General features: G+C 46.0%; 3 protein-coding genes across 3 annotated transcripts; 1 reads left to right on the top strand and 2 right to left on the bottom strand.

Moving 5' to 3' along the window:
• Positions 1-1,771: 1,771 nt before the first annotated feature.
• Positions 1,772-7,044, bottom strand: LOC123936983 (sperm-associated antigen 11B-like). Its single transcript, XM_045997469.1, has 3 exons — positions 6,987-7,044; positions 5,682-5,840; positions 1,772-1,905 (listed from the first exon to the last, which is right to left on the bottom strand). The coding sequence occupies exons 1-3, from the start codon at positions 7,042-7,044 to the stop codon at positions 1,772-1,774; spliced, it is 351 nt and encodes a 116-aa protein (XP_045853425.1).
• Positions 7,045-10,986: 3,942 nt separating this feature from the next.
• LOC123936982 (beta-defensin 104A-like) lies at positions 10,987-16,918 on the bottom strand. The gene is made up of 2 exons (XM_045997468.1): positions 16,870-16,918; positions 10,987-11,123 (listed from the first exon to the last, which is right to left on the bottom strand). The coding sequence occupies exons 1-2, from the start codon at positions 16,916-16,918 to the stop codon at positions 10,987-10,989; spliced, it is 186 nt and encodes a 61-aa protein (XP_045853424.1).
• Positions 16,919-21,635: 4,717 nt separating this feature from the next.
• LOC123936981 (beta-defensin 105A-like) lies at positions 21,636-24,786 on the top strand. The gene is made up of 3 exons (XM_045997467.1): positions 21,636-21,702; positions 22,026-22,067; positions 24,659-24,786. Exons 1-3 carry the CDS (start codon positions 21,636-21,638, stop codon positions 24,784-24,786), a joined length of 237 nt encoding a protein of 78 aa, XP_045853423.1.
• The last annotated feature ends 725 nt before the right edge of the window (positions 24,787-25,511 follow it).

Here is a 25,511-nt window from a genome sequence, read left to right as displayed (position 1 = left end):
GTGGCCATGCAGGAGGAATTCGGGGAGGAGGAGGATGCCCTGTGGCATTTGAGAAATGAAAAGCCACCATGCCCAGGACTCAGCGTCAGAGGAGAGGAATCATCGGAGTACACTGGACTTAGGAGGCCATGCTAAGGATCTGGAGCTTTCTGCTAGGAACAGCTGTCGCCCCTGCCTCCCTTCTTGCTTTCATACCCCAAATCCAGCGTTGGCTCCTACCTCACCTTATGCAGAATGGGACGACTTATCACCTCCATGGCCCGGCCACTCTTGTCTCTCACCTGGATTGCTGCAAGAGCCCTTCAAACTAGTTTTCTGCTTCTGCCTTATCCCCTCCTCTACCCTCAACACAGACGCCTTCCCCTCCTGGACTACCCACCCTCCATTCCACCACCCCTCCTCTGCTCATCTCCTGGATGGATGCTGCTTCATGCCGTTCACGTGCCTTCACAGAACTCCACGGCGTCCCGCAGTGGCTCCCCTTGTTCTGTGCCTCCCCAAACCATTAGCATCACTCAGCGCGGTCCCTCTGTGGCCCGGAAAGCTGCCTGGACACTAGAGGTTGCAAGTTTTCCACTCTGATTTCTTCCCTATCTCTCCTGGAATCCTTGTCGGTCCCTTCAAGTCCCCACTGGACATCGTGAATGCCCCAGCCCTTCCAGTGCAATGTGTCCAGAACCAATCTGGTCCCTTCCACTTGTCCTCATTGAGTGTATGTTGCATCAGTTAACACCGTTCTTTTCTGCCCCATGTCCTCCCTTCTTCTTCATCACCAAAACTGTGACCTCCAAGTCTTTGCTGTCCCCCCACCCCAGTTCTTCTCCCCTGTTAGTCATGATCTCCACCTTAGTCACCAAATGGCTATCCCTAGACTTGCCCCATTACTGTTGGCTCTTACCTGTGTTCCTGCCTCTGCTCTCACCCATTTCCAATCCATCCCTAGTCCTGTCATTAGATGGAACATTTTACATTGAAAATATGACGATGTCACTCCCCTGGAGTACCTGATAAGCTCCTTTTGCTTAGCAGCCTGAACTCTTTAGCACAATATGTGTTTTCTTTGCAACTTCTCACCGTTTTCCTACATCCTCCTCCTTTGACACTTGGAGTTAATCTCCCACTTTTGCAGTGACACTGAACTCACCATTTGCTGGAAAACCCATTCTTTCACGTCTCCTCCATGCCTTTCTGCAAATCGTATCCTTGGCCTACAAATCTCATCTCTTTCTTTCAATGCACACACTCCTACTCATCCTCCAAAACCCTGCTCACATTTCCTCAGGAATCCTTTCTTACATCTCTTGTATGTCTCTATTCCACTTACTGCCTTGGATATATGTGCGTTATAAAACGTGTGGCATTTTATTGTTTTTATTTCCCTGGGTGTTTGTCCCCCTCCCCCCACTACATATTTATGTTTCCAATTTGTTACATTTCTCGGTGCCTAGGGAAGGAAATAGGTACTCAAAAATATTTTTCAAACAACAGAAGGAATTACTTGAATGTTTTCCTGTGAAAGTTTATTACATTACAGGCTGTGTGATTTTTGAAGCTTTAATCTGTCTCAGGTTAAGTCATTTTCTCTATGGTCAGACAGAGCTGGTTTTCTGTTGTTTTGCTACTACAAAATGTCTAGACTGTCCAGATCAAATGATAGCACCCCGCAAATTCATGCTCAGCCTCTTCTCCAAAGAAACCTGTATCTGGGTCGGTGCTATGGCCCCTGGAGATTAGGCAGATGGACCAAGATTTGGCTTCTGTGTCGACAATCTCAGTTCTGATGCAAACAGCAGACGTATTTCTTTTTAAAGCAGTAGCCTACTTGTGTTTCCATATAATTGCAATATTCTTGACAATAGCCTTCACTTTTCTTGCAGTCGACAACTTTGAAATCCAGTTCAGGTTCTGTATAAAGAAATATCCAACATTAGCGTCTTGAGACCATCTCAAGAATCGGACGGGGGTTATTTTAGCCCAAAGGGATATGGTGAAGGATGGCAATAAGGAGGTTATAAATGAGCATTCATATTTCGCTGCGGCCATCCTGATAGAAGAAAAATCAGATCCTTGACTCTAGCTTAAAAGTCACCTTTATTCTCACCCCAAAAAACCAGCTGCCAATTCTGAGGCAGCTGGGAAAAGAAACAGTAATAGATGTGCTAAAATATGAAAGTTCCTCGTTAGCCAATTTGGGATGCTGTGTAAGGGGACACATCCGGGCTCTGTGAGGCCAACTGGGGAAGACACAGCACTACCTAACACCTCCATAAGTGGGATGGTCCTCCCAGGAGGGCTGGGTCTGAGTCATCTCTGTAAGGGAGATGACAGGGAGCTGAGGGCATATTGTAAAGAGTGAAAAATTTCTTTTTTCCCCTCATTCTAAGGGAGCACCTGGAAGGTTATCTGATACCTCAAAGACATGCCAGCTTTTATGAGCAGTGTGACATTGGTGCCTCACTCCACACTTCAAGCACTGAGAGTATTAAACAAGAATTCTTATCTTAAATTATATATTATGAAGGCCATTGATAGAAAAGGGAAAGACCAAGGCTGGGGCAAGCCTTCTGATAGACCCCAAGCCGAGACTGCTTTGGTCATCGTAATCTCCGTCACCGACCTGAGATGTGACCTTCAGCAGGATTAAGTGTGAAGAAACGGTATCCTCTTCCTGCCCTAATCTGTTTCACTGGTGTGCATCGCAAATCCGTGCCTAGATCAATGAATCTACTGATCAATTAAAATTATTTTCTTACCACTTCATTTTTAGCCAGTAGTCATCCTTCCCTATATATACACGTAGATATACAAAGCCTGCACAGATTGACTGTGAACAGCTTGATGAGTTTGGACAATCTCATAGCCCCATGATACCATCACCATCGTCAGGGTAGTAAACCTATCTATCACCTACAAAGTTTCCTTATGTCCCTTTGTTTCTATTGTCTTATTTTGTTTTGTGGTAGGAGCACTTAACACAAGATCTAACCTCTCAACGTATTTTTGAATACACAACCCCATGTGTCAACCATAGGTACGCATTTGTAGAGTGGGTTTCAAGAATTTATTCATCTAGCATAACTGAGACCCTGCCCCAAGCAAACAACAGGCCTGTTCCAAAGAAATACCCGTCTCCCCTCTGCACCTGCAGGTTGTGGAGCTCACCTGAGCAATTCCCACCTGTAGGTTTGGGAGGCAGGGGAGACGAACTCCCCTGTAGCCCCATACAGCAGGAGACACAAGGTAAGTTCTCCAGGTAAGCCACAGCAATGACGGGTAACGGTGAGAAATGTGGGTAGGACAGCTGGATGCCGGATTAACACAGCCTTTTACAACTGGCTAAGTATTTTAGGATGTATTCTTTTGGGATACTGTGTATCTAGACACAGATCAAAGTATTATGCCAGTAGAGGAGGTAATTAGACTTTTCCCCAATTCAGGAGATGGAGCAATTAAGAGAGAGAATTTTCTTCATAATAATTACTTTTCCAGTACCCTCAAATCAAGTAGGAAGTGGAAAACCAGTAGAAAAATAAAAATGTTTAAGAAAATTGTATTGCAGAGTGCCTGAGTGGTTCAGTGGGTCAAAGCCTCTGCCTTTGGCTCAGGTCATGATCCCAGGGTCCTGGGATCAAGTCCCGCATCGGGCTCTCTGCTCAGCGGGGAGCCTGCATCCCCCCATCTCTCTGCCTGCCTCTCTGCCTACTTGTGATCTTTGTCTGTCAAATAAATTAAATCTTTTAAAAAATTGTATTGTAGAAATAGTCATTATGTAGGACATTCTCTCTCTTTAATTGCTTCTTCTCTGAGTTGAGGAATGAGGTGGAGGGGGTCAGTATTGCATTCTGGGTGTGGCACTGGGCTTGAGGAAACAGAAGGAGGTTGCACACCCAGCCTCACAAGTGGGAAGGCAAGTGAAAATTCAGGAGTGAGGGATGCACCCTGAGAAACTGAGGCAGGAAGTGAGTACAGGGTATTGGAGAGAAGAGGGAAATGGGTATGTTTTTAAAAGAAGCACACTGGGGGGTGTCTCAGTGACTCTGTGGGTTAAAGCCTCTGCCTTCGGTTCAGGTCACGATCTCAGGGTCCTGGGATCGAGCCCCGCATCGGGCTCTCTGCTTGGCAGGGAGTCGGCTCCCCCCCCCACCCCGCCCCCCCGCCTGCCTCTCTGCCTACTTGTGATCTCTGTCAAATAAATAAATAAAATCTTTCTTGGGGCGCCTGGGTGGCTCAGTGGGTTAAGCCTCTGCCTTCAGCTCAGGTCATGATCTCAGGGTCTCTGGGATCGAGCCCCGTATCGGGCTCTCTGCTTGGCAGGGAGCCTGCTTCCTCCCCTCTCTGGTTGCTGCTCTGCCTACTTGTAATCTCTCTCTCTCTCTCTCTATCTGTAAAAAAGAAAAAAAAAATTAAAAAAAAAATCTTTCTTAAAAACAGAAGTACACTGGGATGCTTCTCAGAAGATAACACTTTGGCTTACGTTCTTGAAGGCTCCACTCTTGACTACCATTCACCAGTTGCACGATCTTGGACGAGTTACTGTATTTTACCATATTGTATTTATTTTTAAATTACTATGTTCAATTAGCCAATATATAGTACATCATTAGTTTCAGATGTAGTGTTCAATGACTCATCAATTGCATACAACACCCAGTGCTCATCACATCACGTGCCCTCCTTCATGCTCATCACCCGGTTACCATCCTCCCACGCCCCTCCTTTCTGTAACCCTCAGTTTGTGTCCTGAATCAGAGGAGTTATTTTAAATCTCAACTCCCTCATGAACCAAATGGGAATGATAATCCCGTCTCATATATTTGCTGTTAGAATAATTGACACATGCCTTGTATTGTTTATATTGTTGTGATCATGGTGTTTTCTTTTTCCCTTCCCTTAGGAGGAGAACCAGAGTAGCGAGTCCCTGGGAACCAAGGGCCACCTCCAAAGGGATCGAAGTGAGGAGAGGACAAAGGGAGGGATAATATGGCAGTATCTGAATTACAGGCTTCCCTTTGCCAACGCCCTCATGTGTGTTCCCTGCTCTTGCCCACTGAGCGTCCAGCCTCTTGTTCCCTGTTTCAAGGTCAGGAATGAGTTTGGGATTAAGGAAACGTCTAGGAAATGACTGTCTCCCCTAGGTTCTTACGGATTGGAAGCTGGCTCCACACGGGTGTTTCAGGACCAACCAGAGACTCGGCTGAGGGCTCCTTGGCTTTGTCATCCCAGTGGCCCATCTTCTGCACCTTTCTCTGGGGCATTCCCAGGGTGTCCATTGCTCACCCAACACATAGAAAGTATTCAGCAAATTCTTGGAGGCCCAGGGAGCGGGACTCCAACCTGGCAGGAGGAGGGCGTCTTGCTTGGTATCATCTCCTGTCTCTCTCCGGGGCAGGGTCGAAGTCAGGGGTTACAGAAGTGCCTTCAATACTTCTGTTTCTTTGTCCCTCACACTCCTAAGTCTCACAGGACCTTCAGTCGTCTGTCGGGGGGGATGTCAGATTCCATGACCCTTCTGACAGGTGGGCAGCCCAAGCCATCTACCTACTGTCTTCATAAACACAGCCCGTCCTTAACTCAATCACTGCTCAGCCCTCCCCCACTTGCCCAGACACCTTCCCTATCTGTTCACTCACTAAACACTTCCAGAGTGGAGGGACTGGTCACACTTTTTTTTTTTCACTTACCCGGATAAGGGGGAGTGCGTGGTAAGAGATAGCGTTTTTCTTGGTGGTGTGGCAAGGGAGACCCGATTTTCTCTTGTCCAGGAGACTCTTCCCTGGATTCTCTCGGTTCTCTCAGACCCTTGGTGTCTTGGTGGTCAACATTTCCGGCTCGGGATCGTCCTGTTTCACAGTAAATACACAGCAGGGTATTTTTACAGCTCTCTCTTGAGCAGGCTGTAGTGCATCACTCCAGGGGGGCGAGTGAACGTGGAGGGGGGAGCAGAGACTACAGAGGTGGCTGCTCAGTGGGTATAAAGTTTCGGTCCTGCAACACGGCTGCATTCTAGAGACGTGCTCTCAAGCACGGTGTCTACTCATAACAGCACTGTGTCGTGCACATCAAGGTGTGGGAAGAGGCTAGCTCTTTGAGCGTTCTTACCACCCACAGACAGAACACCACCACAAAGGGACACCAGGAAACTTTGGGAGGGGTTGCACGTGGCTATGCCCTTGGCTGTAGCGACAGGACCATGGTTGTTTGCAAGCATCCAACCTCGTCTAACTGTACACATTAAATACGACCATTTCTTGTGTAATAATTATACCTCCATGCAGCTATAAAGAAAAAGAGGGGGCGCCTGGGTGGCTCAGTGGTTTAGGCCACTGCCTTCGGCTCAGGTCATGATCTCAGGGTCCTGGGATCGAGTCCCGCATCGGGCTCTCTGCTCGGCAGGGAGCCTGCTTCCCTCTCACTCTCTCTGCTTGCCTCTCTGCCTACTTGTGATCTCTCTCTGTCAAATAAATAAATAAAATCTTTTAAAAAAATAAAATAAAATAAAGAAAAAGAGGAACTGGAGAATGGGGTGGAATGGGTTGGAAGCAGGGCAAGTGTTATTTGTGTGTTGAGTGTGTGTGTGTGAGAGAGAAAGAGAGAGGGAGGGAGAAAGGGAAGGAGAGAGAGACGGAGGGAGGTGAGTGATGACCAAGAAGGTTGTGCAAGTAGAGCCTGAGAGCTTCCTGGAAGTTGAGACTCCCTGACCTTCAAAGTCCTTTGTGATACAGGCTGTCCTTCTTTACAAGGAGTAGGTGAATATTAACAGGGTAAGAAAGTGTAGTCGGGGTTGGGACCTGTCTCCTGGGGAGCAGGGGCCATCAGCATATTCAAAGTGTCCCTTACACACCCAGCCCAGAGAGTCCTGCCCAAAACCCTGCCAGGAAATGCACTCATGGGGTTTAGTACCTCACTGCCCAGCCCAGACGCCCAGCCTGGACACGGCCATTGTGGACACACCCTGGCCCCAGGACCGGGGCACGTTTCTGATTTACCTGGAAACATCAGGGCCACAAGGAGAAGGTTGACGAATGCAGAGAAAAATGGCTTCATGTCACCGAGGGGACTGCCCACTGGGAAGGTGCTGGTGCAAGAGAGCTGGGCGCCCTTTATAGCCCCACGCTGCAGGGAGGGGGCTGCAGCAGGGGATGAGAGCCATTCCGGAATAGTCTCTGGGTTACAGAGGACCCACGTGCACACATTATTCTCCCACTACTCGCTAGCGGAACAAACATTTAGCCACTTGCCCCAGGACATAAATCTCGTGACTGAAAGTCCTCGGTGGGTTTGGTGAGTAAGAAAGGACTGAGCGAGAGAAGAGGAGCAGAAAGAGGAAAGAGAGAAAGAGGGGCCAACGCCGACGTCATGAACCAAAAAAGCACCAATTCCCTCCACAGCTGGTCCGACCCCCCGCGGCTGGGCGCCCCTGTGATAACACACGTTTGACCGCCCTAAGGCTTCGGTCCTGTCTTCTGGACGCATTTATTTTGGGGTAAAATATCGTGCGGGAAGACATGAGACACGTCGGGGATGACCTGACTTGCACAACTGTCATTACCTAGAGTTTCAAAGTCACTCCAGGTTTCATTCTGCTCTCTCTGCCCCACACGTCCCTCCCCCTGTTTCTTGCCCTCCCCCGCTTCTCTTTTTTTTAATTTTAATTTTTTTTCAGCGTAACAATATTTATTGTTTTTGCACCACACCCAGTGCTCCATGCAGTACGTGCCCTCCCTATTACCCACCACCTGTTTCCCCCAACCTCCCACCCCCTCTCCTCACCTTCAAAACCCTCAGGTTGTTTTTCAGAGTCCATAGTCTCTCATGGTTCATCTCCCCTTCCAGTTTCCCTCAACTCCCTTCTCCTCTCCATCTCCCCATGTCCTCCATGTTTTTTGTTATGCTCCCCAAATAAGTGAAACCATATGATACTTGACTCTCTCTGCTTCACTTATTTCGCTCAGCATAATCTCTTCCAGTCCCGTCCATGCTGATACAAAAGTTGGGTTTTCGTCCTTTCTTATGGAGGCATAATACTCCATCGTGTATACGGACCACATCTTCCGCGCTTCTCTTTCATCTCTTGTGAACTTAATTCATCTGACTCTGCTTCATGTTTCTCCCTCCTTTCCCTTCTTGTCTTTTCCTCGGACACCCGGGTATTGCTGCTGCTGGGTCCAATTCAGTTATGCCTAAAAAATATCTCTAATTGAAGCCAAGTTTTCTCTTTTGGTACTAAATGAGCAAAAGGCTCTTCTTCTTCTCCTCCCTCCACTTCCCCTTCTTCTTCTTTTCCTTTTTAGAGATTTTATTTATTTATTTGACAGAGAGAGAGAACGCACAAGTATGCAGAGAGGCAGGCACAGGGAGAAGGAGAAGCAGATTCCCTGGTGAGCAGGGAACCTGCCACGGGACTCGATCTGAAAACCTCAGGATCATGACCTGAGCCGAAGGCAGACCTTGAGCCATCCAGGGGCCCCTCATCTTCTTCTTCTTAGCAGGGATGAGTTTTATGTCGCTGCATTATCTCAGGCACACATACCCCAGGCAGTCTGTCTTGGACGCAACCAGAGAAATGTGGGCTTTGGTTCAAGAGTGTTATAACCATCAAAAATTCAATATGGCTTCAGAGGTGTTTGGAAAAGGTGGCCCTTGTCACATGGGTCTCATTTGCAGGCACATTTTGGCCCAAAGAAAATGCCTAAGATCACTTGTGTAAATGAAAATAATTATATTCTACGTGGAGGGAGCTGGAAACAGACGAAGAGGGCAGCCGTGGCCCCAGCAGGGGCTTGGGCATCTGGGAAGCAACGGTGAAGTAGAGGTTTGGAACTACTAACATGTGTGCCCAGGCCCCGGGGTCATCGTGCTGCAGCCTCTCCTCCAGGTCTGGAGGAAAATTCAATATTGTGGAGCACGGAGGGGCTAGCATAAGATCATTCGCATTCTTGATTTTTAGGCATTCAGAAACCTTCAGTTCAGAGAGGGCCTTTGGGATCCTGGCAGAGGTGGGAGGCAATGGGTCCCTGATAAGGGTTGCTAATCACAGAAGCCTCCAGAGGCTGACAGCTGGAGGCTGGAAGAAATTAGATGGTCGAGCAGGGCGTGGGAAGTTGCTGAGACTCTAACTTCAAATAAACATGTTCTTATACCCTCACCTATAAGCCATGTCACTTTCATATTCCAGCCCCAAAGCTATGCTCATAATTGTGCTTGGATTTATTTCTAAGGATTGGGATCAAGGTTGAAACCATCCCGAGGGGCTGGGATTTGAGCACACCATGGCTTGCTGTCTCTGATTTGAACCCGAGGTGTGGGGGTGATGCCTGGTCCTGCCTAATATCCTGACCTACTGGGAAAGGCACTCGCCTCTCCGCACCTTTGTTTCCACACCTAAAAAAAGGTCAGGGTGACGCCTCTTGTCTCACAAGCATTTTGTGAGGACCAAAACAGATTAGGCACGTGAAAGCACCTTGTCAAATACACAATGTGAGACTCACGAAGGGCGACACCAACATAGGACGACCTCCAATCGACGTTAGGTTGTCCTAAAACACGCTCAGTATCCTGGCATCTGGGCTGCTGCCTCCTCGGGGGGCTGCTTCCAAGGATCCCCCCTCCCCTGGTCACGGCTGAAATCAAAGGCTCATATCTGCACTGGATTTTCAAGGCCGTAGTTTATGGGTGAGACAGCAGGTATAGGATACCACCCACAGAAGAGGCCTCGGTGCATGAGTGGACTTGGGTTATCCTGAGTCTAAGAAACCAGTTTTGAAGAAAACATTTAAGAAATAACCAGGATCATTTGAATACTCATCGACTATTTGATTATAGTAAGGGATTTGTTTTGATTTTTTTTCTAAGTACAGTCCTAGCACTGTGGTTTTATATATATACAAATATATAAGTGTGTGTGTGTGTGTGTGTGTGTGTACTTTTTAAGAGTTATTTTCTCTGAATTATATATTCCAAAGTATTTTCAGAGAGGTGGCATGTTGAGTCTTCTCGGAAATTATCCAGGAGGGGGAGTTCATTGAGAAGTGAAATGAGATTAGCCATACATTGAGTCTGGGTGATAGTTACGTGAAGGTCCAGTTTACCGTTTGGGTAAAAAGGCGGCAGCGTAACAGCTCCCGAGTGACTTTGTGTCCATCCACCCGGAGGCAGGTTGTGACCTCAGGGGGTTGTCCTTGTTTATTTGAGTGGGGCTGTTGACGTCCATGGGCTCGATCATTATGTCTGAGGGGTTGGAAAATAGTGATATTCTCCTTACATTATCATTCTTTGTCATTTATTAGCTGGGCTACTTTTATAGAGAGAGAAGCTTTTCTCCATAAATCATTGGGCCACCCCGAAACAAAGTTTGGACAGGAAGGGCAGGCCCAAGGCTTTATGACTCTGCTTTCTTCACCTGATCTCAGGACCGTGAGTCTGCACGGAGCTGATCTGCCCTCCGTCTGCGGGAGGTGACCCTCTACAGGCAGCCACGTGGGTCGTCGCATGGCATCTCTTTTGTTTTGCTCCCAGGAAATCTGTGCTTTGAATTATAGTGTATGCCAAAGGAATTGCACTCAATATTGATTTATTGCCCTGTTTTGATGAACAAAAGACATTTATGACTGCAGAGCAAAATTTCTGATCAGAAAACTAATGCTCTCAAGATAAATTGATACCATTCAGGCCAAAAAAAAAAAAAAAAAAAGATGTTCCCTTAGGCTTGTGGCTGGTGAGATGTATTTTGCGGTTCGGATGTGAAGGTGTTGAGACTCTCATGTAACCCTCATTGCTGTCCTCCCTTGTCCCCACCACAGAACGTCCTCTCCGAGCTCCTACATGGGCTCTGCACTGAGCGTCGGCGCTCAGCAAAGTCTCGGTAATCGGGCTAGTGGCTGCTGCTGGGCGGATTCTAGCTGTGGGTCCTCCGGACAGGAAGCTTCGAAGTCCCTCCATCAGCGGCTCTGGGGACCAGACAGCACTGGGCTTCAGGACGCCACGGACTCAGAGGGTTCGCTTTTTCAAACAGCATGGATAGGCATTGGGGCATGCTCCGATTTGGAATTCCTCCACTTTACACTTGCTCCGGCAGCGGGCCGTCCCGTAACCGCATATCTTGTATATGTCAAACTCACTTCTCACTAAATAACAGAATAAGTCAGTGTGATTAATTGTGCCCCGAGGACGGGGAGGCAGGACTTTAGCAGTGGTTTTGGGGGAAAGTGACTGAAACAACGATAGAGAACGCCTGGGAGCACTGGGGAAACGGGCCCTGGCAGGTGGTTTTCCCAACCACCCCCTCCTTCTGTGTTCCTCACTGGTGGCCTCCACCATCTGATTCTCTTCCAGCACGACTAAAACAAAACAAGATAAAACAAAACATAATAAAGCAAAAAACCGGAAAACCTTAGTTGGAGCTCATCACACCTCCTCTCAAAATCCCTTCAACAGTTTATTAATACTTTTTGGTTGAATTCAAGTCAACCCCTTACCATGGGCTTCAAAGCTGTTGTGCCCTGACCCCCGGGCCCCTTCTACCTGGTGCAGGACCCCGGGCCTCAGCCCACCCAGGGGGCAGCATTGGCCTCCCTGAAGGGCCCAATGCTCTTGGTTCTTGATGCCTTCACTTGCCCTAAAACACTCCTCTCCTGCCCAGGAATGACCTCCCTGACCTCAGTGTCATGATGCGGGGGAATCTCTCCCTGGAAGCGTCTGGAACTGTTGTCTGCACTACACAATTTTTGTTGTTGTTGTTGTTCTTTCATCACATTTTTCCCAAGTTGTAGTTTCATACGTTTTTAGTAACTTGGTCTTCCCGACTGAATTCTAAGCTCCTCAGGTGGTAGATGATGTTATGTTCCACTCACCAGTACAGGCTCACCCAGGATCCAGGGCCCGACCTGTGCTGAATAACCAATGCCTGTTGAGTGCATGGTTAGATAGAGTGAATGAGAATGAAGCAGACGCGACGTGAGCAGGGGAGAGCAGAACGGAACAGAGGAGAAGAGATATGCCCCTGCTCTCTTGGACCCTGGCCTAGAGCAGTACGTGGGAGATGTGAGTTTAGCGACTCACAGACCCGGGGAGTGATTTCTGCAGCTCACAGTAGCCATCAGAGCTACAGCCCCCTCACGAGCCCAGCAGGCAGCATTTCATAGCAAGACCAGGAGATGCTGGACACATGGTCCTGGTGGAGGGAGACCAGATGGGGATCCAAAGAGCCCCCCTGCAGAGAGCTGTGTTTGAGATGGCTCTATAGACAGGTGCCTCCTGCACTCAGCAGGTACCAGGTTCAGGTTCAGGGAGGGGTCTCAAGAGAACTCTGGGGACGGGGGTCCAGGCTGCACCAGGGTGGGGGTGCTTTGCAGAGGTTTGAAAATTTGTTTCAGCTGCTACAGGTACAAAACCTAGCACAGTATATGGTGGGAGACATCATTAGATTTTAGAGGAATTCACATTAAAATCACACGCAAGCTGTTGATACACACTTTCCTGAATGGCATAAAGGAAAAAAAAATAGTGACAGTTCTTTGCAGCAGATGTCAGCCACAGTGAGAACAAGCCAGGCCACGCTTACATTCCTGGTGGGAGCTTAAAAGAGCGCAGCTGCTCAGGAAGACCGTTGGCATTCTTTCATAAAAACTAAACTCACAACCATAGGACCTGGCGGTGCATGTCAGAACACTTATCTCAGAGTAATGAAGAAAAACCTACAAACATTAATGTTGGGGCACCTGGGTGGCTCAGTGATTTAAACATCTGCCTTGGGCTCTGACTGAGCAGAGAGCCTGTTTCTCCCTCTCCCTCTGCCTCTCCCCATGCTCGTTCCCTTGTTTGCTCTCTCTCAAATAAATAAATATTTTTTTTAAAAAAAAACTAAAAAACATCAATGTTGACAGCAACTTTATGTGTAATAGCACCAACCTGGGAAAGACCCAGCTGTCCTCCAACAGGCGAATGGTTAAACCGTGCTACCCCCATACTGTGGACCGCCACCCAACCACAAAGAGGAAGATGCCCTGAGATACACAACCTTGAAGAATCTCCAGAGAACAACAGCGAGTAAAAAAGCCAGTCCCCAGAAACTACCTCTGCATGATTCCATTTATTTGACGTTCCTGAAGGGACAAGTTGTAAAGTGGAGGACAGATTAGCCCTACCAGGAGTTAAGGTGGCGATGGAGACAGGAGGGAAGAGGGTGCAGCTCCGAATGGACAACATGGCGGCGGGGGTGGGGTGGGGAGGTCTTTGTGGTGATGCATTTGCTTTGTGTCATGTGACTATTTGGTGCTCATATTATTCTCTGGTTGTGCTATTGGGAAAACTGCATTAAAAGGTAGAGATGTATCTATATTATGTTTTACAACTGTTCATGACTCTATAAATACCTCCAAACAGAAAAGTGTCGTTTAAAAGGATTGTTAACAATGGCTCTTGGAACACTGCATTGAAAGCTAATGACGTACTGCATGGTGACTAACATAACACAATAAAAATTTTCTAAAAATTTTTAAAAATGGATGGTTGATTCCAACAGGATTAAATACATTGACCTTGAAGAATCAAGAGGGAAATAAGGCAAGATTTCTGATCCAGCAGGGAACCAAGACTTGATCTGAGGCCTTGGGAACATGACCAGAAATCCTTAATTGAAGCAAGTAATATGAATGCTTAGAGTCAGGGAGTAATTTGGCAAATTATAGAAAGTCAATCTGGGACCAGGACCCAGGTCATCAGAACTACTATAGCTATCTACAGTCCCTCTGCCCATCAGTAAATTTGATTCCAGACTTATGGATAGGAGACGAATCTATAGGGAGTATTTAACTGTCTCCAATAAAAGCCATGGGGTCAAGACCATTAATTTAGATGTGTGTATGACACGTGAGAGTCCTTAATAAGTAAATCTATCTGCTATCTACCTGTCATTAATATAACTACCCATACAAATATATGTCCATTTCTCTACCATCCACTTATCTATCATCTATCTCAACAGGTGGTTGGGGCTGACACCTTAGGGCAAGCTAGAGGTTTGTTGACTTATAGTTTTTACCAGTCCCCTTTAAAAAGAAATATCAGATGGTTTTGGGAAAATCCCCTTACCAAAAAATTATAGGAAAAGAAGCCAGGAGGCAGGCACCACCAAGGTTAGTTATCCACAGTTCCCCATTCTAAGTGAAACAACTGACAGATTGATAGAAGACGGTCATTTATTTTTATTGAGATGTCTCCTCACTGATGAGAAGACAAAGCAAGGTCATTTTTGTGGCTCTGGAAAGCTAGAGTCTTCAGGTTCTATCATCTTTACTCTTCAAGCACGGCTGGCGCGTCAGGCAGCATTTCAGAGACTTCTGGCAGAGAGCGACAAGTTCTTCATTTTTCAGACAAGAATTCACGCATCTCCCATTAAACTTGAAGCATTTCTCATCAAAAAATGCACTCCTGGCTATACAAAGGAATACACCTGGATTAATTCTCTTCTCGGTATGTCCAGTTACCAGGTATGGTCACGTAACCAGTTAGTAAAGACTTCTTTACAAGCTGATATAGTGTCTCCCCTTGCCAGTAGATGAGGTGGTAGGGAACTATTTTCTCTTTGATTTTTCTGGGGTTTTTTGTTTGTTTGTTTGTTTGTTTGTTTGTTGTCATAGGTGGATTAAAGACCACGAAGAGCAGATCCGCGTTCTGGCATTTGGGGTTAGGCTGTATGGGCGCTTTGAGAAGCAGAAGCTTTTGTTCTTGTACCAGAAACTACTGGGGTCATGATCACCTTGTTCCTGTAAACCCCTCTAGGGTGAGTAACTCCCCAACTCACTGTCAAAGTGCTCCCTGGTGAGAGCAGAGCAGGTCTGAGACTGGGGAGATGGTGTAAGACTGGAGTAAACAAGGATAAATATATAGAAAGGGAAACATTTGCTGTTGTGGGTGGCAGGAAAAAGATAGCTTAGAAAGGCGCAATCCAATTTCTTTTCCACATTTTGCAACATGTGTTCAAGAGCAGGCAAGGGTGGATGCTGGGAGCGGCTCTCCAAGACTCCTCGTGTCTATCCCGCACAGAAATACCAGCTCTGGCCATAGCACTCTAGCAGCAGCAATCATAAGACAAGCCCACTTCAGGGGAAGGAGAGACACGCATCCTATCAGAAATAATACTTTAGAGTTTAACCTAAGGTATGTACGTACATACATACATAATGATATGTAAGGACAGCATTAGATGTACACAAATTGAAACTGAGGTCAACATAAAGAGGTGCCTGATCCATGTACGTGTGTTTTAACCAAAACCAGGTGGAATGATACCACCATGTGCTTAATCATTTCTATCATCAGCACTGAAGTTCGTAAGTACACGTACTCCAATGTTTCAAAGCTCGGACACCTGTGTCTCCCACTGCAAGGGCCTCTAGCTGCCCTCTTAGTGTTGTAAGTTCATCCCAGGCTGGAGGTTCTGGACCTCACTCTTGTACTACATCCAGTTGACAGCAATGGTCCAAAACCAGAAAGCCTCCACGAAAGGAAGGAGCACCTGTGTGTACAAGTCTTCCAATGGATCATCATGCGCACCCATCTAGAGGTCAATGGAACTCTGTGTGTGTGCATTTGGCATAGTAAGAGGTCAGTTCCATTTGGTTTTATTAGATAATTTCATATTACATATTCACACATTGTGCTGACTAAGTATATAATAAGTCTGACTGGTCTGAAAAGGGGGCCTTGGTCACTTTCCAATGTGTACCTCGAGGCCAGTAGAGTGAACAGATCACCGTAGGTCTTGGATCCCTGTATATCTGGCACAGAATCTACTCACACAGTCTTATTGCAAAAAAGACCAGCCACATAGACAGCAGGTGTGAGGATTCTGAGCCTCCTAAGGGGACATCAGTGGCATCTGGCACCCACTTGGACTCGTTGTAAGTTCTAAAAAGCCCTTTCTTCAGCTCACTGGAAACTGGGATGAGTCTGGTCTTGGACTTTAATCTGACGGGAGCCATTGATGGCATTGATGGCTCCCAGGAGCACAGGAGTGTGATGAGAGACCTGATATGGGCTCTCAGGTCTTGACTTCATTCCCGCTTATCTGTAGGACTCTGTGAGGCTGCCTCACCCAGCTGAGGCCCAGTTTCCATATCTGAAAAATATATGTCAAACAGGCCTTCCGGGCCGAAAGAGTTGCTCTGAACATCACTACATTAGAAGGAGGACACAGTTGAGGTGCCTAGTGGTTCAGTCAGTTAAGCAACCGACTCTTGATCTCACCTTAGGTCTGGATCTCAGGGTCCTGAGTTCAAGCCCAACACAGGCCTACTTAAAAAAAAAAAAAAAAAAGGACAGCGTTTCCTTAAAGGACTTGGCATTGGAGAACTCCTTGCACTTTGGTGTGAGGCATTTTTCACAGGATCCAGCCTCATGGAGTGTGGCGAAGGAGTGACAATTTCAGCGTACTGTTTGACCTGAGTCATGACCGGCACGACCACAGTGTCTGACCTCCATCTCTTTCCTTGTCCGGCACTCCTTTTTCTGGCTCTTTTCCTTACCTGTCCCATCTCTATCACAATTATTTTTTTTTTAAGATCCATTGATGCTTATGCTTGTTTTTATTTTTTTCCCCCAATTTTTGTTTTTGTTAATGAGCATGGCCCTGGGGACCAAGGGGCATCTTTCCTGGCATATCTTTCTTTCTTCAACCCTGTGATACCCCATCCTAGACAATAATGAAAAACGCAAGGGATTTACAGAAAAGGCATTAGGGGATGGTCACCTCCTGTAGCAAATGTTCCCCGGCAGGGTCACCGGGCTGAGCACACCCAGGTGCTCACTGAAGCAGACCCTGTCTCTGGGCCACCACCTCTATAACCTTCCCTGCAAAGACGTTGATTTTACCTGGGGCCGGAAGGAAGAGAAGAGCAAAGAGAAAGAGGAACGTCCTCATGACTTGCAGGGTCTTGAAAGATCAGCACAGTGTCCATGATAAAAATTAAAAAAACAGCAGAACACCCACATTTATATGTTTCTCTAAACCAAAGAACATCTTGATCGACGAGGCATGTCAGAATCGAGGGTCTGTCCATGCTCCCCTGAGGAGAGCCCACACATCTCAGTGGGTGGCAGTCTGAGGCTCATTGTTTTTCTGATTCTGGAAAGTTCCCAAGAAGGACAATGGGGAAGAAGGAAAAACAGAGTAGAGGGTGCATTGATGACCAAGGATAGATAGATAGAGGCAACAGCAGGAACTTAAATTCTGGAACCTGGCAGTTTGGGTTTCTAATCCTGCCTGTGCTCCTTTGGTTCACTCATATGTAAAATGATAACATCATTTTATAACATCATAATGCAGTCAGTGGGGTCTGAATTCCAGCTCTGATATGCAGGAGCTGTATACATTTGGCAAGTTGCTCTACTGAAGTTAATGTTTTTATTATTTTTTTTTAATTGATACACAGGGGTGCCTGGGTAGCTCAGCTTGTTGAGTGGTTCTTGATTTCAGCTCAGGCCATGATCACAGGGTCCCGGGATCCAGCTCTGCATCAGGCCCTGCACTCAGTGGGGAGACTGCTTGTGATTCTTTCTCTTTCCTCTCCCTCTACCCTTCCTCTCTCTCTCTCTCTCTCATTTTCTCTCAGATAAATATTTTTTAAAAAGTACAAATCATACATTTATTAGTGAATATCCCTCTGAAATCAGCAACAATATTAAAAAAAATAACGATTGCACTACTTGGTCGAGCAGAACTAGCAACTTTCATTTTTTAAAAAAGTACAAATCATACATTTATTAGTGAATATCCCTCTGAAATCAGCAACAATATTAAAAAAATAATGATTGCACTACTTGGTCAAGCAGAACTAGCTCTCTCAGATAAATAAATCTTAAAAATAAGTGCTACACACTTAGTGTTTCACACATTATCTTTTTTTATCCTCAAACAGCTCCCCAGGCAGTTCTGAGCTTATGCAATATTTGACTATGACTGTGTGTGTGTGTGTGTGTGTGTGTGTGTATCTCAAATAGCTATATACTCTAAATGTCACAGACTCCCACTAATTTTATTATCTCTTTTTTCCTAATCTGCAGTAAATCAACTAAGTGGGTGGAGAGAACATCCTGAATTACCCACTTTAATTCTTCCCTCAGGTGGAATACCTCTCTTTAATGCAACATTGGGGAGATGAGCCTCCCTCATGATCACCCCCCCATTATTATTGCTACTAAAAGTTGAAATACCTTAGAAGCGTTTGTTAAAATAATCATAAACTCTCAAAAAGCAATAGATGCTTGTTGTGTTGCTGAAAACACGGTTTTTGTATGAGATCTGGACAAGACCATCCATTTACTTCCTTGTGCCACACTGATATCAACAAATGATCGAATACATAAATAACTGAGAAAAGGGACACATTTTTAACTTTTCTCTATTCCCTTCCAATCCACAATTAAAATTATTTTATTTTTTTAATTAAAATGATTTAAATCCATAAGAAAAGACAAACTTCCAAACATCTTCAGTGACACCCACAGTCTCATCGGTCTTCTTTATTACCCCATTATGTCATTTATCTCTGCTTCTTAAGGCTGGTCTGTTTGATCAGGAAGTGAAGGTTGCAAACTTAAGGGAATCATAGTTGGACCCATTGACGCAAACGAACGTTACTAAGGTGATGGGAACCCCATGTGGTGGTAGGATCTCACATGGCTTCTCCTCTAAACTCAGATGATGTCTCAGTCCCTTTGAGTTGCCATCACAAAATACCACAGATGCAGTGGTTTATAAACAACAAATATTCATTTCTCATAGTTCTGGAGGCTAGAGAGACAAGACTGAGCACCAGCATGACCAAGTGCTGGTGAGGGCCCTCTTCTGAGCTACAGATGACTTCTCACTGTGTCCTCCCTTGGAGGATGGGGACAGGGAGCTCTCTGGCGTTCCTTTTATTGGGCAATAATCCCATTCATGAGGGCTCTTAACCTAATCACATTCCAAAGGCTCATCTCCAAATCCCATCACTGTGGGGATTAGGTTTCCACATGAATGTCGAGGACGCAGCTGTTCAGTCATGGCATATGTAATCTTGTCTGAGCACTCCAAAGAGCCAACCCACTCTCCCGAGGGCTAAGAGCTCGCCTGTTCACACCTCACTGTGGAGAGGACAGACATCTCTGAGGGGGTGAATTCTAAGGTCTGGAGTGTGATGAGTTCCAGGGTGTGGGAGCTGCTCAAGGAAGAGAGGTGGCATCAGGTGGCAACTGGACAGGTCTGCATGGGGGGAACGCCCTGCTGGAGATGGCAGCATGATGCATCCCCTGAAAGGGGAAGGGAACCCCCAGAGAAGAGGGGCACCAGAGAAAGGCTCAGGTGTCTAGATGATACATCTCAGCAGCAAGGTGGGGAATCTTGGGATCACAGCTCTCAGAAGGGCACTGGCAATTTGGAGTCTGACTGCTATGGGCTTTGTCTTGTCTATGTTAGCAGGTGTTAGGGCACTTTTGGGGGACACAGAAAACAGGCGGGCTTTAAACGGCTAAACAAATGTTTAGTTGCACCATACTTGAAGCACTCAGGTATGGAAGAATTTGAGCTTGGAGCAGGACGCTTTGAGCTGTAGAAGTGAGCACCATAGGGACCACGATACAGAGGGACCACCTCACTGGCCCACTGATGTAGCAAGGAGGTCTTAAGATCCCTATGACAAGGACCAACCCTTTAATTTGAGAGCTGCAAGAGTCTTCTTAGACGTTCACTCCAGGTCAGGACCAGCTCCATAACATGCTGGCCCAAGCACATAATAAAAATACAAGTGCCCATGTTCAGAAAACAGGAAAAAGGTGCCATTAAAGGCACCAAGTTCCTCTGTCAAAGATTTTTTTTCTTATGATTTTCTTTTTCTTTTTATAATTTTTTTATGAACATATACTATTAGCCCCAGGGGTACAGGTCTGTGAATCGCCAGGTTTACACACTTCACAGCACTCACCATAGCACATACTCTCCCCAATGTCCATAACCCAGCCACCCTAGCCCTACCCCCCTACCCCCAGCAACCCTCAGTTTGTTTTGTGAGATTAAGAGTCTCTTAAGCTTTGTCTCCCTCCCGATCCCATCTTGTTTCATTTATTCTTTTCCTACGCCCCAAACCCCCCACGTTGCATCTCCACTTCCTCATATCAGGGAGATCATATAATAGCTGTTTTTCTCCAATTGACTTATTTTGCTAAGCATAATACCCTCTAGTTCTATCCATGTTGCCGCAAATGGCAAGACTTCATTTCTTTTGATGGCTGCATAGTATTCCATTGTATATATATACCACATCTTCTTTATTGTCATAGATATTTTTCTTTGCTATTTAATATAACAATTCCTCAGGCACAAGGGTACTTGAAGGACACTTACAGACCTTCACAGGTGCCCAGGGATCTGCTCATTGACACTGCACATCTCTGTATGGTCCAGCGTCTGCTGGGTTGCCCCCTCCCAGGCCACCTGCTGCAGGACCACCGTGCCTCACTGAAGAGAGAGTCAAGCCAGGTGTGTTTCCTCCGTGAGCCTGCCACTCCCACCCATGGTCACCCATGGTGACCAGCTCTCCAAGGATATCTCAGTGTCTGTGCTGGGAGGCAACTGGTATTGAATTGGGGGCTGAAGAGAGGCCTCCTTCTGCCAAGATTCCCCACCTACACCATGGCACATCCCATCACTAGGTACATCAGCACTCAGTCCAAGTCTGGGATCTGTAGCCCCTTGATGCTCAGTTCAGTGAGTCCTTTTAAATATCCTATGAAGTATGTATCTTTATTACATCCCCATATTAAGACTTAGAAACATTAACCAAGTAAGCAACCTACCCGGGTCACGTACTTGCTAAACCTACCTCACTGTAGTCTGCCTGGTTCAGAGCTCCTATCTGCCTTCCCAAAGTGAGGAGCAGAGCCTTCCATAAGCACAAGCAATAGGACAGGACTTATTTGGTGATATAAGTGTTGATTTTGATGCCCATGTTCTTGATGAGTGAAAAGGATATAGTAATTATGCCTTCGGGCTGCTAGGCGACATTGTTACAGGATCAGGGATTCAGGGCCCACTTGGCAAAATGACACCCACCCTCTTGCTCCTGGGGACATTGACAAGTAGTACAAATGAGAGCCGGGGAAGGAACAGAGCCCGCTTCTTGGGCTCTTAGAGGGCACCAGGCCTCCTTCCAAGCCTTCCTTGTGTTCCAAACACATCCCCATAATCACCAGAGCTTGACACCAATCCGGAAAGGCTGGCTGAAGAACTCATTGTCTCTCAGCAACTGTAGTGGCTCCTTATTCAATGAAAGAGAGGGGTAAATTCTGAGAGAGAAAGAGAGTAGCAGGCTCCTACTTGCTGGGTCAAGAGGATTGGGGTGGCTCCTGGTTTTCCAACCCCTGACCTCGAGTTCCTTGCACTACCCTGGCCGGAGCTCCCAGAATACAAGGCTTTATGGAGACCAAGGGTTATTGTCCATCATATCCGTCCTTGATCCTGGGAAATGGAGCATATAAATGTGCTTTCTTTATTGATTCACTTCACTGACCAAGAGCGTTCCCCATTACTTGCAAATATAAGTGAGCCTCCTGTCTTCTCAGAGAGGCCCCAAACCTCTGCTCTGAAGAGCCATCCCTCAGAGATGATCCTAAGCAGAAAAATGTCTTCTTTTGTCTTTGCCTTTTTCATTTTGGCTCAATTTCTATCAGGTAATTGTAAAAGGATGGGATGGTGAAGAGTGCAGATCACAAAGCCTAAGGCTCTTCCGCAGACCATCATAAAATTGAGAACATCTCATGGGATCTTCTTGACCCTGCAGTGGCATTTTCTAAGCAAACCACTACCCTCCTCCCGTCTTTTTAAAACTTCTTACTGGTTACTGGGAGGGCTGACCTTCAGAAGGAGAGCAAAGATACGGTCTCTGTGATCTGCTGTCTTTTGACATCAGATGTGTGGAGCTAGAAATGCTGTTTTATACAACATTATTTCCTGCACTGATTTTAATATCCAAAATGTGTTGTTTTGAATTTAGGGTGCCAGGCAGGACTGGAGTATTCTGAGCCACTTCCAGGAGGTAAGTTGAATCCCTTGTGCATAATTTCTACTTTTAGGTCCTCTGGCCTGTCAGCTCCCTCTGACTTCCAGCGACAAGGAGTGATAGAAATGATAGTAAGAAGAGAGTTGCCTGAAATCCCAGATGTCTCTGTGTGTCTTCTCTTACTTGGATTTCATTTCACAGAGAAACCTCTGTTACTGCAATGGAATTTTGGCCACAGGGATTTGGACCTGGTGGCTAGTGTCATTAGCTCATGGTGTTCATAAAAGCAAGATTAGAGGATCACGCTTGTACCAGCCAGTGAGCACTGACTGCTCGGAGAACATCCTCATCTGTCTCCTATAGGCTCTGCTCCCAAACCCAGCAAAATGTGTTCCAAACTATGGTACTAATCTAGGAAGGATCAAATAAAGTGAGATCTCGTCACCATCTCAGAAGAGCTGTGAAGAGTGGAGAGCCCCCGATCTCTGTGCACTCATCTCCTACAGGAAGAAAGCATATTGTAAACAGAACGGAAAGAAATACCCCTGGGTAATTGCCAACAGAATTTAAAAGTGTTTAGACAGAATTGTGGAGTGAGAAAAAAAATTCTGTGATTACTAGTCACTGAGTGCCGACTATGTGCCAGACAGTCTATAAACCTTATGTGGATTATGTCATTTAATCTTCAAATGTCCGTATGACGTGGGTACTATTGTAACTGCCACCTTATAGAAGATGGGGAAGCTGAGACATAGAGGCGACATCCAGTCATTTTGCCTAGGTGACACGATGATAAGTGGTAATCTAGGCTTCGAACTCAGGACGCCAGGGTCACAATGTTTTAATTCTCTGATTCTCAGTCAGGTAGAACAGTGCCCACCAATATCTTTAAGCAGAGGTGGCATACAAAATTCTCAACGAAACTGTAGCACTGAACAATCAGACCACCCACGGCCTGCAAAGACAGGATTCCGTCACAAATAATCACCCGGTCCGTTGCATAGAAACCCTGAATATAAACGCATCCAGAGAGGGCCCTCGGGGTGATGGGTGGGAGAATGCATGTTCTAATTCAGCAGCAAATGGGCATCTAGAGATAATCCCTGGCATGCCAAAGAGTAGGTCAGATTAGAATTACAACATAATTCCTATCCTATATGGTTTCAAGGCTGCATATGCTGATTGAGTGGAGATGCCTCAGAGCCACTGAATTGTACTGTAGGGCTAGACTGTCATGGGGGCTGGGTGGGTGGTAAGCATTGGTTCTTTTTTATAAATGTTATCAGGGAGCTTTGGTGTAAAATGCTGCTAGCGGAAAAGCATCTTCCAGTAGAATGTTATCTTGCATCTGTCCTCACCTCTCATCAAAGCAGGTTGGAATACAAGTCATCAGGGACTTTGTTTCAGGATCAGGACTCTTAACACAACATGTGATGAGTGCATGACATCAAGCAGAAGAGGCAGGGGATGAGGACCTGGGCTTACCAGAGCAAAGACTAACTCTAATGGTGACTTCATAGAAGCAACTGGACAGCCATGGCTGCCCCACTCCCCCAGCAAGCTTCCGCACAATGCAAACAGCAATCAGCATGAACACAAAGAGTGTCCTGGTTAGTGTTCAGAAGTTAGGTGGGCAACTTCAGGAGATCCAGCATCAAGGGTACGGAAAGCATCCAAGGAAGGGACCAACTCTGGGCTCATTACTGAGCAATGATGTGAGAGGGAGGAGCAGATGGTGAGACAGGGAACATAATAAAGGCTGAAATAGTCACTGGGGATGGGCAAATGGGCTGTCAAGGAGCTCAGCGAATGGTTGCAGTAGGAGACCAACCTGTAAGCTTCCCCATAGTTCTGAGGTTCTTGAGAAGAGGGTGGTTAATAGAAAAGAGAATAAGGGGTTACAACATAAATGTTGCCCCTGGAGAACCAGATCAGCAAACAGATTCATGGCTGGCAAAGGCCCTACCTACCTGGTCCATGAAATTTACCCTGGAAAGTTTTTTGTGGTTGGTCTATAAAAAAGCTTCTCTGTAAAGTAACAACAACAAAAGTAACTAATGGAAGACATAGTGTTTGGCAAAATGTTCTCACATGAACTACTCCATTTGACCACCAGAGAAATTTACAGTGTAGACAAGTATTTCTAGAATGTCAACATGACAAATGAGAAAGCGAAGACCAGGCAGTTTACTGAGGACACACCACCGTTACCAGACTCAAACCAGCACTGGCTTTACCTTCTACCTTCTACCTTCTACCTCTACCTCGACCTTTACCTAACTTTACCTCTACCTTCGAGGACCTTTGTAAACCACAAGGTGGCCTTTCCACCTTCAACCTGTAACCTTCACAGAAGTACCAGGGATGTGTCTTTATGGTTCTACTGTACTTTTGACCCATGCAAGGCATGGAGAACAGGGATGGTGCCTATCCCTTGCTTCAACATTAACTCTTGCCCCCCACCTCCATCCTGAAGAAAGCAGAGCTCTTTGAAAAATCAGGGCTGGTTCTTTAAAAACACTCTTTAAAGTCATACAAACTCTCACCTTTTTTTGATGGCTTTTGACCTTCTCTCCACCTCTGGGGAGTCCCTGGAAAGATGTCTCAGCTATTCTTTGTCAGCCTAGGTGAGTTTACTCCTTGTGAGCGGTGCTGGCTGGGCCGGGGAAAATGCAGGAGGATGTGTACCGAGGACGAGAACATTATTGGACAATGCAGGATGAACTTCTTCTGTTGCCGACTGAAGATCAAATGAAGCAGGACAGCACTCTTCTGGCCTTCCAGGGGGGACTTGGTATTCAAGGGAGAACAAGAGAAGTTGTGAGCCTTACCCACGTCGCACTGTGAGTGAGTCTCAGAATCAGTCTCATGTCTCTCTCCCTTTGTTTTGTTTCTTTGTTTATGTTTTAAGATAATCCTTAAAAAAATCAAGATCTGAGTGCGTAGCTAGTAGCCTACTCCGATACAACTATTACATAATGGTAGACTCCCTTATAGCTTTCAAATCTTTCCCCCACACTTCCTTCATATGGCTCAAGATCATCTTATGATTTTATAATCTCCATTTATATTTGAAGAATATTTTCTCCATTTGTATTTGAGAGTCAGAGAAGCTTTCATTTCTTCAAGGTCATAGCCTGGGAGCCAAGAAAAAGGTGTGATCACCCCTATCATGTTCTGTGTACGCATCTATATGTAATAATTTTAACCAAAAAGATAAACAGAAATAGGATCTGCATCTGTGTTAATAGAATTACAATTCTATAGCATACCAGAAATTATCCATATACTATCCAACACACTGTCAGTCATTGATTCTAGTACTTATGGTTTATTTTTTTTAAGCAACTTGTACCTACTCAGTTAATGTCCATGGCACCAACTTTGTACTTCTCTTCTTGCCAGTAAGTGAAAATGTCAGAGATTAATTTAAAATGCTCAACGTGGTCTATGCATGAACAGTTGACTGTATAACTTCTG

Source organism: Meles meles, chromosome 2 (assembly GCF_922984935.1).
Source record: "Meles meles chromosome 2, mMelMel3.1 paternal haplotype, whole genome shotgun sequence".
NCBI lineage: Eukaryota > Metazoa > Chordata > Mammalia > Carnivora > Mustelidae > Meles > Meles meles.
Note: the sequence above shows the minus strand (reverse complement) of the source record. Positions and strands in the feature narration are given on the sequence as shown.

Coding starts and splice junctions, on each gene's coding strand:
- LOC123936981 (XM_045997467.1), top strand. CDS start 21,636: ATGATCCTAAGCAGAAAAATGTCTTCTTTTGTCTTTGCCTTTTTCATT. Junction 21,703..22,025: donor TTTGGCTCAATTTCTATCAG/GTAATTGTAAAA, acceptor TTTTGAATTTAG/GGTGCCAGGCAGGACTGGAG. Junction 22,068..24,658: donor TTCTGAGCCACTTCCAGGAG/GTAAGTTGAATC, acceptor TTGTCAGCCTAG/GTGAGTTTACTCCTTGTGAG.
- LOC123936983 (XM_045997469.1), bottom strand. CDS start 7,044: ATGAAGCCATTTTTCTCTGCATTCGTCAACCTTCTCCTTGTGGCCCTG. Junction 5,841..6,986: donor TGTGGCCCTGATGTTTCCAG/GTAAATCAGAAA, acceptor ACTGTGAAACAG/GACGATCCCGAGCCGGAAAT. Junction 1,906..5,681: donor ACGCACTCCCCCTTATCCGG/GTAAGTGAAAAA, acceptor TTCTTTATACAG/AACCTGAACTGGATTTCAAA.
- LOC123936982 (XM_045997468.1), bottom strand. CDS start 16,918: ATGAGGACGTTCCTCTTTCTCTTTGCTCTTCTCTTCCTTCCGGCCCCA. Junction 11,124..16,869: donor TCTCTTCCTTCCGGCCCCAG/GTAAAATCAACG, acceptor TCTGTTATTTAG/TGAGAAGTGAGTTTGACATA.